The 19,905-nt window shown below is 34.6% G+C and overlaps 1 protein-coding gene across 9 annotated transcripts in view; it reads right to left on the minus strand.

Moving 5' to 3' along the window:
- AKAP11 (A-kinase anchoring protein 11) overlaps positions 1-19,905 on the minus strand; it is a 45,256-nt gene that overhangs the window by 23,329 nt on the left and 2,022 nt on the right. For 6 of the 9 annotated variants that reach the window (XR_014021627.1, XM_081291493.1, XM_081291498.1 and 3 more), the window contains exons 2-6: positions 7,970-8,079; positions 3,556-3,672; positions 2,426-2,473; positions 1,654-1,734; positions 962-1,096 (exon numbers count right to left, since the gene is read on the minus strand). Coding sequence is in view for 8 of the 9 variants with exons in the window: in XM_081291493.1 (XP_081147619.1) it covers positions 962-1,096; positions 1,654-1,734; positions 2,426-2,473; positions 3,556-3,672; positions 7,970-8,029 (441 nt within the window). In the remaining variant the exon portion in view is untranslated. Of the gene's footprint in view, positions 1-961; positions 1,097-1,653; positions 1,735-2,425; positions 2,474-3,555; positions 3,673-7,969; positions 8,080-19,711; positions 19,798-19,905 lie in introns of all 9 variants that reach the window. The other 3 variants (XM_081291497.1, XM_081291496.1, XM_081291494.1) reach the window with 2 other exon arrangements.

Here is a 19,905-nt window from a genome sequence, read left to right on the forward strand (position 1 = left end):
GAAGCCAGTTTCTATTTTACTTTTTATCCCATTTTCTCATAGATGGCAGAATAATGCTACTTTTCCTATCACAGTTAAAAAACTGCACCCTCCTTTTACTTAAATTTCTCTAGTATTAAAACTTAAGACAATGTTTACAGTCAAGATTAAAAGTCTCAAACTTTCCTTCATATATTATCTTTAAAAATGCAAATACTGACAAATGATTTATTATAAAAAGTAGAAACCAAATAGAATAGCTAATCATCCTTATATTCTAGCAAATAAAGAATATAATTAAGGAAATGAGGCAAACAGTTCTATCCTTTATCAGTAGATCTCATAAAGAACACAGCAGTATTTTATACCTAGAATACGCAATCCAAATTTTAAACCTACTGGTTCAATTTTAAATGTTTACCTCCTAAAATGCAAATCATTTTTCTTTAATGCACTATCAACAAAACCATTATTTAGCAATGCATTAAGGTTAAGTATTATGAAATTAACCACCTGGCTTAGTGGTATAATTTTTTGTTTATAATAAAAAAATATATAGGATCATGTGTACACTTTACAAGGATAATGGTGAACTAAAAAGTGAGCTGAAGTACATTCACTATAACATATAGCACGATGTTTATATAAATTTGGAATTGGCCATAAAAAAAATCATGCTATGGTTTATATAAAGGAAGAAACTATAGAAATCCATAAGGAATGAATTTCCATTAAAAAATTTGTACTTGCATACGACTATGAAACTTCACAGATATAAAATCTAATTTATAAGCTACAACCAAAATTACTGTTTCAGGGACATTAATGTTTCATGAGTTCAATTTCTTACAAATTCTATTTCCTTGAGATAGCAAAAACAAAACAACAACAACAAAATCATCCAATAAAAGTTTTATACTCTTGATCAAATGTAGTAAAATTTGCCCTGAAAAAAATAATTAGAATGATCTATAAAAGTTACCTGATTTAAAAGACCACTGCTTATATCTGATAATTTATTTATATCCTTCATACAAATAATTTCATTTTCATTTAGACTGCAGAAGTGAAGTGAATTCAGAAGATCTGGAAGTTCCAAAGAAACTGCAGCTAAATCCTAATTTAAAATAATAACAATATATTAACTGAAAGAATAACACTTTTACAGTGATCTCCATCCCAAAATCGTAAGGTCTATTGGTTATAAGATTTACATACACAATTTATATCCACAGATAATTTTTTAAACTAAAAAATAAAATATGAAATTATTTAATAATGACTATTCCTGCAGCCTTCCAAACATATAGCTATCGAGCTATAAAATAAATTTTAACATGGTACCTCACACATCAATGACAATTAGGCATTTAATTGTTTTTAGCAAATTTTAATCTATTGTCCTCAGATTTAAATCTAGCATTTTTCATACAGCATTCTTAGCTATCAACTGTACTTCTCTTCAGAACTTAAGTTTTAACTTTATAAAACACAAGTTCATTTTTCTGTCTCTCCTCTTGAAGGTATTATATTAGCTTTGTTTTTTCCTTCACTTTTTTTACATAAATATTTTACCTAGCTAAGAATTATTAAAGTCTTTGACCTTTAAAGAGCACTTTGCTTTGCAAACATAGCTTTATCAGTAACTCTCAAAGACAAGCATTAGAAAAATACTTTGGAACTTTTCTCTTTCCAGGCATATGTTGTCAGAAATATGTCCTCTCTGTTGCTTCTGTCCAAGCAATTTTCTTCCAGCTAAGGCAACAAGACATACAACAGAGTTTTTATTCATAATCACCTGATATGTAGTATTCTAAAAGAATTGAATAATGTTATTTCTTTCTCTAGTAGGAGATACTTTACCATGACAAGCAAGCACAAATTTTCAAACTGCAGGAAAAAAATAGTGTATCTGCAGTAGCTTCAACCACGTTTTATGTAGCTATGAAGCCTTTTTTTGTTGATTTTAATATCCCCTACCAGTCCTTTTATATTTGCCTAAATCAAACAAGCTCAAATTTTTGCATTGGTTAACTGTGACTTTTTATAAGTTTTATATTTTACATTTAACTAATTCAACTAAATATACAAGAACTTTACTGTTGAAGTCAAATTATGAAAAGCAAAGAAAGAAGTGTCACATGCTATATAACACAAAGAATGAAGAAAAGGTCATCCTATAGTTTGCATTCTTTGAAGATAAATGCCTTCAGTAGTCAAACCTAACGTTGATTTCTAGACCAAGAATTCTCAGTAAAAATGTTAAAAGTAAAAATGCCCAAAGCACACTAAAAAACTGACCTCGAAATATCACCTTTTAACTTTAAAAAGGAATGATATCAGAACTTAATGTATATATTGGGCATTATGGTCAATGTTTTGTGGTCTCAAAATTTATTCCAAACAATCTCTCACAGTCCTTTCCAATTCTTTAAGTTGACCATACCTGTATATGCGCAGCATCTGTTTCTTCATTAAATCCCAGAAATGTGACCTTTATAAAAGAATAAGGAATAAAGTGGAAAAAAATCCATTAATTTGAGTTTTTAAGTCTTGTCTCAGATTGTAGACAGAAATAAAGACAGGAAAAAAAAAAGCACAGTAAGGCATTAAAATGCTGACTTCCTTGAACAGAGTAATTTTTCAAGGATGATCCAAAAGGTTTTCCCCTAAAGATTTGGCTTCATACTGAAGTTCGTAAACTTCATAAAACACTTCCCTCAAACATATTTCAAATACATTCACTTCTTCCAATCCTCCTGCCACTCTTCACCTGCACTATTATATTCCTCTCCCATCTGATTCCCACTGTCATACAACATATCCTGTCAAAACTCCTCCATGCTTTCAAGGGGAAAATCCTAACCAGGGTTAGTTTATAACTTTAGCTTTCCCTCATTTTTATTCAAACACATGGTCCCCTTATCTGGGTCGGGAACTACCCAGTACATCCTTCCCTAAAGTTTTCAAAATTGTGTACGCTTGATCTGGATCTCTCTCCCTCTCTTGGATATTTACATGCCTAGCTCCTTCTCATTCTTCAAGTTTCAATTAAATGTGATCTTCTCAGAGAGGCTTTCCCTGGGTAGACCCCCAAGATTGCTTCCTCTAGTACTATGCGAGATACCATCCTTTATTATTTCTTTTAATGCCCTTATACAGAGATTATTCTGCAGAAGTTTAAATAAATTAAATTTCTAAGAAATATCTAATGGCATGAGGAAATGCCACATTATGTTACAGAAAAAAATATATTTGGTACACAATTTCAAACTAATTTTTAAAAATATATGCATGAAAAATAATACTGGAAGGCAACACCAATGATTAAAGATAGCAGGAATCACTGAACACACTATTGTATGTCCAATGAGTGGTTAATAATATCTATAAATTTAATTACATGTGCTCACTATGATACATTAAGACAATTACGTTAGCCAGTATTTAAAATAGAAACTTTTAATACATGAAATAATATGTAAAGATTTTAAAAATAGGTCATGCAGTTCTACAAAGATGATGGAAATACACTGAAGTTTATTAAGAAAAGGTTTAGAAAGTAGTAGGTCAAACCTCAGTTAAATTGGCATGTTCATTCTGCTTTAAACAGTCCTCTCCTGAAATACTGCATAGTTCCTTCTCACTCTGTAATAAAGATTTTACAGACTGGAACACATCATCACTGAAGCTCTAAGGAGAGAAAAAGACATGCTTATTTAGTTCTACAACAAGGCAAGACATTCTGCAGATATTTTAATTTTAAATGGAGAGACTTCATGATCCAATTAACATTCACTTGGCACCTTTATTGTCTGCAAAACTTAATTCAGCTTAGAAGAAAAGTTCCATTCAGGTGATAAGGCTTAATAAGTTTTCCATGTGTCCAAAACACATTCAGCACACCAGAACCTCTGCATTCAGATCACTGGCAGACTACAAAGGCCCTCACACCCCAGTTTTTATTACCTTATGCTAAAACTAACAGATTGCATATCTGATTTCCAAGTCACTGACAGAACAGATACAACAATTTCTATAAAGAGCGAGACAATGTGGAGTTATAATAAAGAACACTAACAACATGACTATTCCCTTAACATAGAGACAAAGAAAAAAGAGTTATTCCAAATAAGGCCTTTCAGGCATCAGCATACAACTGTATGATGAAAATGAGGGAGCAGATTCCAGATTTAGGGGAGGGGACTGTCATAAGTACAAAGGGAGGAAATACTTACCTTACATATCAATATGAACCTACAACTCCTTAAATATATGTACCACCTTTTTCCACTAAAGAGTCTTAGAAGCACTGACTCTCAGTGGCAATGAGCATACCCAGTACCCAGATTTTGGCTTCTTAATCACCAACAAAAAGACCAGAGTTCCTCAGAAAAATGGCCGGTTCTAGATCAGAGGTAAAGAAAGCACAATGTGAGCCTGGAACATCTAACTATGCCAGAAAATGCATGGAAGTACTCCAAGACTTAATTGGATCTTTCAAAAAAAAACACAGAAACCAGCTTGAAGGAATTCTTACTATCCAAATTTGGGCAGAGTCATAAAAAATTAAAATGGCTGGGCATGGTGGTGCAAGCCTATAATCCCAGCAACTTGGGAGATTGAGGCAAATTTGAGGCCAACCTCATCAAGTTAGCAAGGCTCTAAGCAACTTGGCCCTGCCTCAAAATAAAAAATTTTAAAAAGGCTTGGGATATATAGAGCAACTCTGGGTTCAATTCCCAGGACACCCCTAAAAAACAAAAAGGTAATGGATTATAACTGCTAATAATAACTTCTTCACCTATGAAAACCAACTGACATACATGGACAGAATGACTAAATTAGAAAATCCCATACTAGGCACTGTGGCACACACCTGTAATCCAAGCAGCTTGGGAGGCTGGGGTAGAAGGATCACGAGTTCAAAGCCAGTCTCAGAAACTTAGCGAGGCCCTAAACTACTCACCGAGATCCTGTTTCTAAATAAAATATCTTTAAAAGGGTTGGAGATGTGACTCAGTGGTTAAGTGCCCCTGGGTTCAATCTCCAGTACCAAAAAAAAATTTTTAAAGAAAATTCCAAGCCTGGGGACATAGCTCAGTTGGTAGAGTGCTGGCCTCGCACGCACAAGGCACCAGGTAGAACACCCAGCACCACAAAAAAAGAAAGAAAGGAAAAGAAAAGAAAATTCCATTTGTAATCCTATGTAATTATTGTTTTAGGAAAAGAATCATCAAAGTACTCTAAATCTATTGGCTAAAAGCTATTGGGAGCCGGGCATGGTAGCACATGCCAGTAATCCCAGAACTCCAGAGGCTGAGGCAGGAGGATTTCCAGTTCAAGGCCAACCCCAGCAACTGTGTGAGTCCCTAAGCAACTTAGCAAGACACTGTCTCAAAATAAAAAATTTTAAAAAGGGCTAGAGTTCCTCTATTCCTCCCATGTTCCCACTTCCTATCCAACTGTGAATCAGCCTCCTTATCAAAGAAAACATTCAGCATTTGGTTTTTTAGGATTGGCTAACTTCACTTAGCATTATCTTCTCTAACTCCAAGAAAGGAGGGGGCATGGGGTTCTTAATGATGGTGGAATGTGATGATCACTGTTATCCAAAGTACAGGTATGAAGACACAAATTGGTGTGAGATATGAAAAATTGTGCTCTATATGTGTAATAAGCTTTATATATATAAAAAAAAAGGGGGGGCTAGAGACTTAGCTCAGTGGCAAAGCACTCCTGGGATCAAGCCCCAGTACTAAAAAAAAATATTGGGAAACAAGATACTCACACTAACTCAAACTATCACCCTACAAGTTATTTATTAATCCCATAAATACAAAGATACTATGTGCATTCATACTGGAGATATCTGGTGTCTACATAATCTTGACTATGGAATCAGGTCTAGCATCAAATAATATCAAACAAACTCTATCAAACTTGATCTGATAGAATGAATGCAACATAAGTTTTAAGGTACAGGGAAAAACAAATGAATCCAAATTTACTCAAGATTTTCTATCATGAGTAAAAAAAATCCAAACCACTGAAATGGTCTAGAATGGGGGAGATCAAATACAAAAAAAAATTAAATACAGTGTTTGAATTTTAACTGGACCCCAGATGAAAGACAAGCAAAAAGTCAGAAGAACATCTGAGATAACTGGAGAAATCTATGTAGGGACTATTCATTAGATGACGTTACTAAATTAATAATTTTCTTAAGAGTGGTGATGATGTTGACATGAAAATAACGTCTGTAGAGATACTCTCATACAATTGCAAAAGAAAGGTTGTGTACAGGCATGTGTCTGCACAGGTGTGTATACTGAGAGAGAGACTGGGTACTGCAAAATATTAATAGAGGAATCTAAATAAGGAATATATGAAGTGTTTACTGTACTGAGGTGTTTTCCCCTAACCTGAAAATATTCAATATTTAAACAATTTTGTTTTCATTAAAGAATGGAGGTTTTCATACTAATTTACAATCACAAAATCAAGAAAGGAAAAAATATGTAATAAGTAATCTGACCTTGAACTATCAATATAAATGTGTGTGACTGCAAAACAAAGGGCAATCCTAGTATCCAGATCTTGGTTTCTAAAGACTTTTCAGGGTTCTTTGAAAAATATGTCAATTTGAGGTCTGAGGAAAGGTGAGACTGTGTCACACAACCAAAAAGATACAACCAGAAAGTAAGGAAGCTGTCAAAAAATTAAGAACCTGAGAAAAAAGAACACAGGCACCAGGTTTGGTTAGCTCCCAGGTACCAATCTGGGGACAGTTTGAGCACTTCAAATAAATAAATGAAACAAAAGATTGTAAAATACAGAATTATAAAAATTTATACATCCAGAGCAATACAAATAAATAAGAAAAAATCCAAAGCAAAAATTCCAAAGCAATATAAATAGACAAATGAATGAGTGAGGGGAAATAAATTCACTTGCCACCACTGGAGGTGATAATTACATCAAGTCATTAATCTAAACATTATTAGTAGGAACTAAAGGACATTTACCCTTCCCATACCCACCTTAGATAAACTATCTTCTCCCTTATGAGTGTTATCAAAAGAGAGAACAGAGTTGCCATAAAGAGAGAAGGAAAGCAAGAAAAACATTCTAGTGAAAGTCAAAGACTGTCTCACAGGTATGGACTGGTCAACAGTGTCATATAATACAGAAGGGTGGAGAAAATAGTATGTCAGGTCTAACAGGTAAGGACTGGTCACCAATGTCATAACAGTTCTAACAAACAAGCATGTGCCATCCTCCAGTCTCCATTTCTCTCTTCTTCCTTTAATTAATGCCCCAGCGTTTTAGCAAAGATAAAATATAAAGACATAGAAGATTAACCAAAGAGTTACAAAAGGAAGTAAAGAAGTTTTTCCTCAGACTACAAAAAAGAAAGGATCAAGGATCACATTTCATTTGGTCCCTACTAATTACCCTACATCTAGCAAAGGGGCTGACATATAATAAGTTCTCAAATTCTTATTTGCTGAATGAATGAAGGAAGGAATGAATGGTAATATTTTGTATCATCATCAGAGAAAAGTCAGAAGTACATAAGAAAGTTTATATCTGATACTCTATACAGAAGAGTATACCAAAGTTGGAAAACATCTGTTGAGAAGAAATGGAGAGGAGGTTTGTGATTTAAGAAAATAATCATGATCATGATTTTATAGCATTAATTCCATACATGACAATTTTTATATTATTTTAATGTTACTAATTTAAATAAGATTCAACTAAAAACCAAATCATAGCTTTAAAATGATCAATACTTTTCATTGAGGGCTGGAGATATGGCTCAAGTAGTAGCGCACTCGCCTAGCATGCGTGAGGCACTGGGTTCGATTCTCAGCAGTACATAAAAATAAAGATAATTGTGTCCTCCTAAAACTAAAAAATAAATATTAAAAAAAATACTTTCATTAAAACTTTCATGAAAAGGAACCTAATATAATGAACTTACCTTTCTGACAGATGCTCTTGTCTTCATATGACTGTTTCTGAAAGACTGGAAAGTCGCCATACCTATATGACTATTATACGTAATTACTGAAGAGTAAATCTATTGAACACCTAAACAAAACATCAAAAGAAAACTTATTTATTGATCTTAGTAATGCAGGCAAACATTTTGTGCTAAAATAATTTCTTTAAATTCAGTCATTTAAAGAAAAATAAAAACAAAAATATTGAGCCCTAAAAATGTATTCAGCAATCCAACATATATATTTGACAAATAAGTGATATATGCAATTATTACAAAAAAACTCCTATTTTTCAACTGTAAAATTATAGTATAGTTTACCCTTCCTTTTCTGATCCATTATCACTGTCCTTTTTAACTGAAAAGTCACAATAAGAATTATTTTTAAAACCTTTCATATCTTAAATAGCATCATAAGAAGAATCCCAGCTTTCCTGCCTCCTAAAAGTCAACCTCATCTCTACAGCAACAGTGATGTTGCAGACATTCTTATCTCAGGCAAAATAAGAACATGAAATTTGTTCATATAAAATCAAAAAGATAAAAACAATTTAAGACCATACCAATGACTAGAGTGCAGGAACCATCGAAGTTAAATGAGTAATAGTACTTCACACACACACACACACACACCTCTATGAGAAACTATCTTAAGTTTTGAGGGGAGGAGGGTACCTGGGATTGAACTCAGGGGCACTTGACCACTGAGCCACATTTTCAGACCTATTTTCTTTGTATTTATTTAGAGACAGGGTCTCACTGAGTTGCTTAGTGCCTTGCTTTTGCTGAGGCTGGCTTTGAACTTTCAATCCTCCTGTCTCAGCCATCCAAACCGCTGGGATTATAGGCATGCACCAGCACACCCAGCCTAACTCTTAACTTTTAAGATGCTTTATTAAAAACCTTTGAAAATTTAAATCAACTGTGGCCATTAATCATTCAGTATCTACATTTGACTGTAGGACCTTGTCCATCCATTAAGATCTACTCATGTTACACACAAAAGATATAATGGAGATGAGAGAGTTCAAAGCCTTCCAGAGAAAAAGTTTTATTATAATAAAGAGTAGGAGTAGGGAGCTGGAGCTAGAGCTCAGTGATAGAGTGCCTACCTCGCATGTGTGAGGCACTGGGTTCAATCCTCAGCACCACATAAAAATAAATAGATTAAATAAGTTGGGTCCACCTACAACTAAAAAAAATTAAAAAAAAAAGAGTAGGCATGCAAATTCTGAATAACCAGAAAATCTGAATCAATAAAGATTTAATAAACCTTAAAATCTTAGTTTCAAGTACCAAACTGGTCTTATCAAGGATTGCCCAACTGAGGTTTTCAAGACATTTGGTTAATACAGATTTATATTATGAAGAGATATATACTTATATACTTATTGGATAAGTTTACTATGAGAATCAAATGGAAAATAATTTAAGGGAAGCACTTGCAAATTATAAAATGCAGGCAAAAGATAAATTAAAATATTTATCTATGAACCAGAATGATCAAGACCAAAATTATCAAAACTGAATTTAAAGGTTTATCTGAACACAACAAGGAGATAATCTTTTCATTTGTCTCAGGTCAACTCATTATTCTTTCTTCCCACAGTGTTCTCTTCAACTACCAGAAACCTGTAGTGGCAATGGAAATGCCACAGAATTTCATATAAAAAATAAACTACAAGCCTGGTGCGGTGCTGCTCGCCTATAATCCCAGCAGCTAGGAAGGCTGAGGCAGGAAGATCTCAAGTTCAAAGCCAGTCTCAGCAACAGTGAGGGGCTAACCAACTCAGTGAGACCCTGTCTCTAATTAGAATACAGAATAGGGCTGGGGATGTGGCTCAGTGGTTGAGTACACCTGAGTTCAATCCCCGGTACCCCCCACTAAACTATAGAGGCCAACACAAAAATTCCAGAAAAGAAGAAACACTCAAAGCCTGCTCCTGAAGAAAGTGTCACCAACTTTCTAGAAGGCGATTTTATAATGATGTCAAAACTGAAAAAATTCCTACCCTTTGGTCCAGCAATTGTTCTGGGAATTTGTCAAGGCAAATAATAATCCTGGAGCATGTAAGGCTCTAAATTAGAGTTCATAACAAATTAAATGCTTGCTGAGAGGTTTATGTTAACATCTCATTGTACACTCCTGTTTTACAAGGAGAAAAACTAAGTAAGACAAGAGGAAATTGAACAATCCACCCAGGCCCATACAAAAAATGGCAGAGCTAACATTCAAATTCAAATTCAAATTTTCAAAATCCAGCTCTTAGCCATCCTCTATAGTGCATAAAGGTTTGAGAAGCTATTCATCAAACTTTATAACAGAAATAAGAAGCAATCTAGACACCAGAAACAGAAGAGGTGTTAAATAACCTTAGGTTTATTCCCACAGTGAGGTAATGGCAGCCATTAAAAACAACACTAAAAAAGTAATAATAATAAAAAATAAATAAATAAACAATACTGAAGGATAGAGGTAAAGCACAGGTAACATCTTTACTTTCTGAGTTGAGTCCTAACCTTGCCTGAAAGAGGAGTCCAGAAAAGAGATGGAAAACAGACTAAAGTCAACTGAACAAAGATAAACACTACCTCACAGGAAACTTTACCATAAAAATGACTTGCTATCTAGATGAAATGCCCACCCTAAGTTGTGTCATGCCCCTGAGGCAGAAGACACACTTGTAAATGTCCTCAGTTGGGGTGTCTTAGGTGCTGAAACAACATCCTGGATTGGACAAGGCTAGCAATCCCAGTCCACTTTACCCATAATATTCCTGAATGGCAGGCCCAGATAGAATACTCTTATTCAAGGTCAAGAAATAAAACAAACATGATCCAATAATGGGACCTATGAAAAAACATTTAAAAACAAATGAACACATTAATAAAAATCCAGAAAAATATAATCATGCCACCCCCCAAATTCATATTATCCAATAATACCTCAAAAGATGTATCACTGTTTAAAATTAATAAAAATGAAGCTAAGTTTAATTCCACATTTATACTATGCTTCACTCATGGAAGAAACACAATTTACTCCACTATTTACCCTACTCCATTACTTCAACCTAAAGTAAAATGTTGTCTCACAAAGAACAATCCACTAGAAAGCATCTGCACAACATAAAATCGAATCCAATATGAAATGACATAACATACTTCTAGTAAAGCAAAGAAAAAAAAATCTTTGGAAATGATACATAGATAAATGGAGAAGAGAAAAACAGCCAGAGCAAGATTTCATCAACATCTTATAAATTAAGAATCTAGTTTTAAACATTGTACAAGAGGAACAAAAACACAGTATTTTCCCCTGAAATATCCTTGTACTACAATAAACTTTTTGCTTAATGCTTATTTTATACCCTATTCTGGGTGAATAAATAAGAATTATACATGGGAAATAACTGTGTTAGCTATAACAAAATAAAAAATAATAACCAATCTAGATTGGGAAAAAAAAAAGCAGATCAGAGTCAAGAAAGTACAAAACAGCTGAAATGTGAGCTGACAGAACTCAGGAAAGATCTAGAAAATAAAAACATTATCATTAAGCAGCTGAAATCCCCCTAGAAGCAATAAAAAAATATTCAGAAAAAAAAAACTCAATACATTTAATATAGAAAATATTTAGTAGATATAATAGAAAAATTGCTGAATGTAAAAGGAAACAAAGCAATTAGAGAAACAATTATAAACAATAGAGAACAGAGACATAGGGCACTATGAATAAGCGTAGTTCTTTTATCCCACAACTTCACTTCTAAAACTTACCCTACATGTATACATGCAAAAAGTTCACCAAGATATGTCAAAAAATATTTACCAAACTGGGTAAACTAAAATAATGACAGGTTCAACACGAGAAAGGACTTTTTCTTTTTTTAATGTTATAAAATGTCATCTACCTATATTATGGGAAGATGAAAGAGATTAAGTAAAATATGCCTATTCTAGCATGCTTCCATTTTTCTCTTTTGTGTAAAATCTATGTCACTACCAGTGTGTATTTACATATGTAATACAAAAGAGGGCACACACTAGATGAGTAAAGACTGATTTTATCTGGGGAAATGCAATTATGGGTGTGGTCTATTGTTTGTTTGCTTTTTGGTCTGTGTGTATATCCTGTATTTTTCTGGATACACATAAATTCTTTTACAATAAAAAATATTCCCCAAATTTTCTCTCTGTCCTCTGGCCTAAGAAGTGTTCAAGTCAACATCACCTGTAACTTGACCTTTTTATATCAGGAAAATTAACCATGCCAAGAGTATAAAATACCTTTCTAGTCAACAATATTGTTTTTTATTCCCCCATACCCAGGATTGAACCCACAGGCACTTAACCACTGAGTCACATCTCCAGCCCCTTTTATATTTTATTTAGAGACAGGGTCTCCCGAAGTTGTTTAGGTCCTAGCTAAGTTGCTGAGGCTGGCTTTGAAATTGAGATCCTCCTACCTCAGCCCCCTAAGCCATTTGGGATTATAGGCATGCGCCACCATGCATGGCAAAACTGTTCTATCTAGACTTGCCTCCTAATGCACCAATACGCAAACTTCAGAACACATACAAATCAGCTTAGTTCTAACACTAACACACACACACAAGCACATACTCAGAAATACAGAGTTGGGTCTACCTGGAACCCAGAAATCCATATTTTTAATGAATATTTTATATAATTTCTACTGAGAAATACATCTTTCTACCCAGACATGGGTTTCCTTCCCTACATTCTTTCAAAACTTGTTACTCCAATACTAATAATCCCTTACCTTCCACTGTTATCCTCTTTGGTTTTCATTTTATTTAGTTTTCCAAAGATATTTTACCTCTACCTCTGGTTTTAACAGTGAGAATTAACTCCCTTAATTTATATCTTCAGTTCAGTTCTGTGTTCCAGTTTTAGTTCCTTATATCCAATTTTCTATGAGACACTTCTAACTAAACATCCTTGTTACAGTTTGGTTACGATTGTACCCCAGCAGTCCATGTGTTGGGAGATTTGTTCACCAGTGTTGGGAGGTGGTGGAACATTTCAAGAGATGGGGCATAATGGAAGGTAATTAGGACCTGAGAGCACCAACCTCATAAATGGATTAATGTTACCCTGTGGGGATACTAGCTCTCACGGGACTATATTAGTACTCAATGAAGGGAATCTTAGAAAGAGACCTTGGCCCCTTCTGCTCTCTGGCTTCCTGTCTCACTATGTGATCTCTTTTCTACACAATCCCACCATGATGTCATACTCTGAAGATCATCACAAGAGGCTGAACAGATGGAGCTACCCAACCTTGGACTTTGTGCCTCTAAAACTATCATAGTTAAATAAATCTCTTTTCTGTATAAAGTACCCAACCTCAGGTATTTTGGTATAGCAACACAGTAAGAGCCAGAAACCAACCTCAGACAATAAGCCAAGAAACTAACTTTCTCCCCAATCCTACAGAGCACTGTTCCTTGTAAATCCCCAGCCCTAACCTGTCATGCTCCTAAACTTGTCTCAAATCTACCCTCTCACTTCCATAAGCTGAAGTGAAACTAACTCTTCACACATTAGTTCAAGGACCTCCCCACTTAAGGAAGGTTTGGCTTATCATTTCTCCCTCCTTGTCCAATAGTACTACCTCCTTTATATTCCCAAAGTGGTTTGGTGTCAGTGTTTGCATACCTTTCTCCTGTTGTGAGTTCCCTAAGAATAAAAGTGCTTTATGTATTTCTACTTTATAATAGGCATTCAAACACTTGCTGAATAAAAATATTATTTTAAAAAGCAAAATACACTTTTAAATGTTTGAATGAGGTCTATACTTAATGGAATTATTTGTAAGAACACATTTAAAAGTTTGTAACAATTTGTTTTATAATATTTGTGATTACATTTTTAAATATGCTCCAAATACACATTTTGACTAAATGCAAAATGGTCAGGTGTTAAAAATCAATGTTCTATTGAATATGAATATAAAAAAGGTACAAATATATATATATATATATATATATATATATATATATATATGCAACTTTGGTTTGCAAACATTAAACAAGAAGTAATACAGGACTGTGACATCCCTAAGGGAAGGGAAACACCTGTGGCCTTTCCAGAGCACAACACATGGACAGGAAAACCAAGTAGTCTAGCAGACTCAGTAAGTTTTGGACAAAGAGAACATTTTGGAGAAACTAGGGAGGCTATACACAGTAGGACACAGTACCAGAATGAGAATGAGAACAATAGCTCTAAAAGATATACAAAAGAGTTATATTAGAATTGTTGTCTAAAAACTACGCTGTGCTAAGTACCTGAAGCTGGGGAAATAACAATCAGAGAGTAGTAAGTCAAACAATATCTGGAGCCAGACAGAGCTCAGAATAGTTTACACTTTCACTAACCAGAGCTGAAAAACCTTGTAGGATATTCGACCAATGGATAGACTCTTCAGAAGGAAGAGGTCTTTGGGGGGGGGGGGGGGGAGAGACATCACTACTACAGGCTCTTCTAGACATCCACAAATTAGTTTAAAAAGCAGGACTTGAAACAATTCAACAGATTACAAATAATCTAAATGTTCACCCCAACAAAATTAATACTCTTGGGAATTATAAGTTAAGCAGGCAACAGCATAAAACTCAATAGTGGCATATAATCAAAAGTATGAGATATGCAAAGAAGGAGAAAAATATGACATATAACTAGGGGGAAAAAGGCAATAAATGGAGGCCCAAAAATGACAAGAGATCCGGACATGAAGAGAAAAAAAACTGTCATAGTATAGTATAAGTATGTACCATACACTCAAAAAGGGAGAGAAAAACATGATTCAAGATTAAAGAAAGAATCTGAAAATATAAGAGACCAAAACTGAACTTAGAAAATAAAATATTGCCAACATGAAACATACAGTGGATGCAACCAATAGCAGATTAAACACTGAAAAAGAAAAGTTAAGTGAACTTGTAGACAGTGTTTACTTGTAGAAAAAAAGAAAAAAAAGAAAAAGAAAAACATCTATCCAAAATAAAACTGAGGGAAAGGCATAAAAACAAACCCTGAGCATCAGTGACAGTAAGCACTGTAAAAATGGTTGGTACACAGAGTCTCAAAAAGTGAGGTGTGAGGGTGGGGAAGGCAGTCCCAAAAAGTGAGGGAGAGGACACAAGAAAACCATAAAAAGTGACCGATCCAAGAAAGCTCAATAAACACCAAGAAGAATAAACATAAAGAAAATCACCCCAAGGCATATTATAACCAGTGATAAAGAGAAAATCTTAAAAGTAATGGGCGGGAGGAGTACACAAAGCAGAGAACAAAGCACAACAGACTTCCTACCTACCCAAGTCAGAAAACAAAGATGATGGAACACTATCTTTAAAGCAGAAAGGGAAATAAAAGTGCTAACCCAGATCTCAATACCTAATGAAAATGTCTTTCAAAAATTAAGGCAAAATGAACTTATTCATAAGAGATGAAAATTCATCACCAGTTGATCACCACTAGAATAACCATGAAAAGAAATTCTTGAGGCAAAGAAAAACAGTACCAGATGGAAATCTGGATCTATATGGTCGAGTAAGGAGTACCTGACATGGTAAATATAATGGTAATATAAAAGTTATTTTCTCATTTATAAGTCTCTTAAAAAATAACTATTTAAATAACAATGTATTATAAGATTTACAACAGACACAGAAGTAAAATTTATGACAAAATAGCACACAAAGGATGTGATGGGAGAAAGGTAAAAAAATAAGCATAAGACTTCAACACCATCCATGAAATGATATCATTTCAAGGAAGACTGATAAGTTTAAAGTTGTCTTATAAGCCCTAGAGCAGCCACTAGAAAAATAAAACAGAATAATATCAAATAATGAACAGCAGAATAAAGGTGAAGCTATCCTACTCTACAGAGAGAAGAAAGTTAAGGTTCACCTTCACAGGGCTGCTGTAAGGAAGGACACAATGCAATAGCATGTAAAAACAATGCCTTATAAGGCAGGAATTTCAGCTCTTCCCTTGAGCACACACCTGGTGTTGAGTTATAAAATCTAAAACTACAACAGCTATCAGTTACTACTATTTTGTCTTCAATTGTATTAAAAAGACCTGAGTATTCTTGATATTAATTCTTGATAGTAGCTGCCCAGTAGCAGGAACATGTTAATGGATCTCCTTTGCAGATTAAGTATTAAAATACTTGCTTCTTCATAGTTTCTGCCCTCTTTTTACTCCTGAATCACCTCATTCCTAAATGTAAAACATACACTGTATTCGAACCTCAGCATTATTGACATTTTAGGTTAGCTAATTCTTAGTTGTAGAGGGCTGTCTGTGCATTTTAAGTAGGACACTGTACAGCATCCTTAGTCTCTACCTACTAGATGCCAGCAGGTCCCACCTAGTTGTAAGAACCAAAATTCTCCAAGTATTGCCAAATATTCCTTGGGGAGAAAAATGCCTTATTTTAGCATTTTGACATTCTAGTGCCTTATATGTACAGTAGTTTATGCCCTGCATTGATCTGCAAACACTGACAACACTCAACACATATACTCACCAGGGAATTTTGAAGTTAGTAGCAGTTTAGTGATTAGAATTCAACTGTGAAAAGCCCTGCTCTAAAGAGCTTACATTCTAAGGCCATTCCTTACCCACAATAAACAACTATTATTGATTGAACTGAATAAGCTATAAAGCACAGAAATTTTTCATCAAGAACATGAAATTCCAAGGAACATTTAATGGCAAAACTGGCATCAGTAGATAGAAAATACCTACTCAATGGCTTTTTGAAAAATTAATCCTGGGATATGTGTTCTTCCATGAGTTGTCTGAAACATCAATAGGAAAAAAAGTTATTGGTCTCTCAACTGCATTCCTAGGTTAGAACTCACTTCTAAGCATGTTTGAGACCAGTCTGTCACTAGTTTTAAATTATCAGCATGGGCCTAGTTGACAAATCCTAAGTGGGAACTGCTAAGGACTTCAAATCTCCCTATACAGCCAAAAATGTGTGCACGCACACACACATACACACATATTCATTCTCTCTCTCTCTCTCTCTCTCTCTCTCTCTCAAAATACTAAAGCTTCACATATGCTTTCAACGTAAATATGCTATCTATAAATTGAAATAATTTTCTTAACCCATAACAAGATTATTTCTGACATAAAGAGATTTTAACCCAGTAACACATTTCTCATTATCAGTCAAATCTGCCAGTAGCAGTAATAGCTGCCCAGTAGCAGGAACATGTTAATGGATCTCCTTTGCAGATGGTCCAGTGCTTGGCACATAGGAGGTACCCTGTAAGCCCACACAGAATCTATTAACTGACAAGAAAAGCTTGAAAGACAACTTTAAAATTTCAAGCCTAAGAAAACAGAAGGTAGAGCTTTTGCCATTTTTTAGAATAACTGGAAGATGGTGTTTTATGTCAACATAATACCCAAAGGCAACTAAAACAAAGCCACAAATGGTACTCTAAGAATCGTCCATGCACACAACACAAAGCTTGAAAGCTGAGCCCAAAGACTAGGACAAACAATAAATTAAGAGAATCTAAGGGTTCTAAGGCAGGTTAAAAATAAATAAATAAATAGATAGATAGATAGATAGATAAATGGCAGTGTGAAGAATTTAGAGTCACTGAAGTCAAGAAATAGTTTTAAATGAGTGGTCACCACTAGACTTCTAAACTCTTTTGAGGGCAGAAATGATATTCAGCTCTGAACATTCCTGATGCCCAGATATCAGTACCACACATACAGTATGCACCCGATAAATACTAACACCCTACATATACCTTGTGGCTGCCATGTGCCAGCTAAACCTTGAATGCTTTACACATGTGAATTCGTAATTCTCACAGGAGAAGGTGCTGTTATTACACTCATTTTACACACAGGGAAACTAAGGCATTTAAGTAACTTGTCCAGTTCTCACACCCAGAATTTGTCCTAAAAAGGGATCATTGATCTGGTTAGATCATTACCAAGCTGACAGCAAGTTCAACTCACTGCTATTAGAAAAAAAGTACCCCAAAGTACTTATCATTTCCTCCCCATCCACACTTTTCTTAAAGAACTTGCTGTAGTAGTCTGAAAAATATAGCCCTACAATCTGTGAAACACAACTAAGTTTCCTCCCCACTAATTTCTCATTCCCATCTTCCCCCACCGCAACCAACATGACAAGAAGTAGAAATCTAACCAATCAGGTTCTCTCAATATAAATTTAGAATTGAGTTTTGGAGATATTTGTTAAGAACCATGATTCAAAGTCAAAAATGAGTCTCATGTAGATGCTCTAGCACACCAAAGTAATGGGGAAGCAGAAAACAAGAGCCTTGAAGGGAAGGCCAATATGAAAAACACTGGAATGGGCATGCAGTGAGTACCTGAGTATCTGAGACACTATGTTCAGAGGGAAAAACTGGAAGAGCAACTAACTGCCTGAAGACTTTATGGTTCCCAGGACCCCAACCTGGAATCACAAAATGAACTTCAGAGGCAGTGCTCCAACTGTATGACAAATGCCTTTTTTAAGTAAGCTAATTCAAATGGCTTTTTGCTTCTTGCAGCCAAATAATTATTAAGCCAACAAGGGAGGTCAAAGAAAAAACACTGAGTAAGCAGTGACTATGTGCCTCAAAGTAACTTTCTAAGGTAGATATTTTAACTCTCAAGGATGAGGGAAATGAAACTCAGATATTTAATTAGCAGGTATAAGTGACTTCAAAACCCAAACCCTTAACACCATAACTCATTTTCACTAAAGTAACATCTTTCTGTTCCAGGCTATCACACAACGACTTTCCCCCATGAAACATTACCAAACTAATTTAAAAAAAAAGAAAAAGAAAAAAAGTATTAATTTTTCTGTTTTTATCATGTCCAAGTTCTTATCTACACATTTCAAATGCCTTTATAACAGGAAATACTTTTAATGAACTTTTATGTATAAGAATAAATGGAAAGAGAGATGGGTTGTAGCTCAGTGGTAGAGCGCTTGCCGCATGCATGAGGCACTGGGTTTGATCCTCAGCACCACATAAAAATAAATAAAAATATTGTGTCAATTTACAGCTAACAGAATATTTTTTATAAAAGAATAAGTGGAAGGGCTGGGGCTGTAGCTCAGTGGCAGAGCGTTTGCCTTGCACGTGTGAGGCACTGGGTTCGATCTTCAGCCCCACATAAAAATAAACAAAATAATGGCATGCTGTCCATCTATAACTACAAAAACAATTTTTTAAAAAAAGAATAAGTGGAAAAAAATGAAGATATTGGGATCTAATAAAGCATTTTCCTTTCCTTTCACCATATTACCAGTTTATACACCCTTTACTCACAACCAAGGGTAAGTTCTTTTCCTGACCTGTCCCCACCTCTCATTCCCTCCAAGTGGTTGCTTTGACAAAAAGAAAAAAATACCAGTTTGCCTAACTAGTAATTGCTTTATCCAAAGTTACTTCAACTACTTTACAAAGGCAAGACAAAGCAACAAATGCCCCCAAACTTTGAAACCCTTGCCAAAAGAGTATAAGTATAGCAACAAATTGTTTTTCTATCTCTGAAAATCAGTTTGTCAAGATGGAATGGGAAGGAACTTTCCTCATCTAGATTGGTCTCCTTTACCCTTGACAAAAAGACATTTTCTAAGTTTTTTCACATTTTCTTCATATATGGACAGAAGTTCCATACCTATTTATAGGTGGAAATTTCCCTTTAAATGACTTTTAACATTTTTTTCTGAATTGGTCTCAGTTCCTTTTCCAGACAGTAAATTCCTAGAATTTTAAAAAAAAAAGGTGTTGTTGTTTTGTCTTGATGTTTATTTTTCCATCCTCAAAGGCAAAGGAGAATTTCTTCACCTTCTAGAGTTACCCTTGGAGTTC

This window comes from Spermophilus citellus, assembly GCF_964194105.1.
Source record: "Spermophilus citellus genome assembly, chromosome: 1".
Taxonomy (NCBI): domain Eukaryota; kingdom Metazoa; phylum Chordata; class Mammalia; order Rodentia; family Sciuridae; genus Spermophilus; species Spermophilus citellus.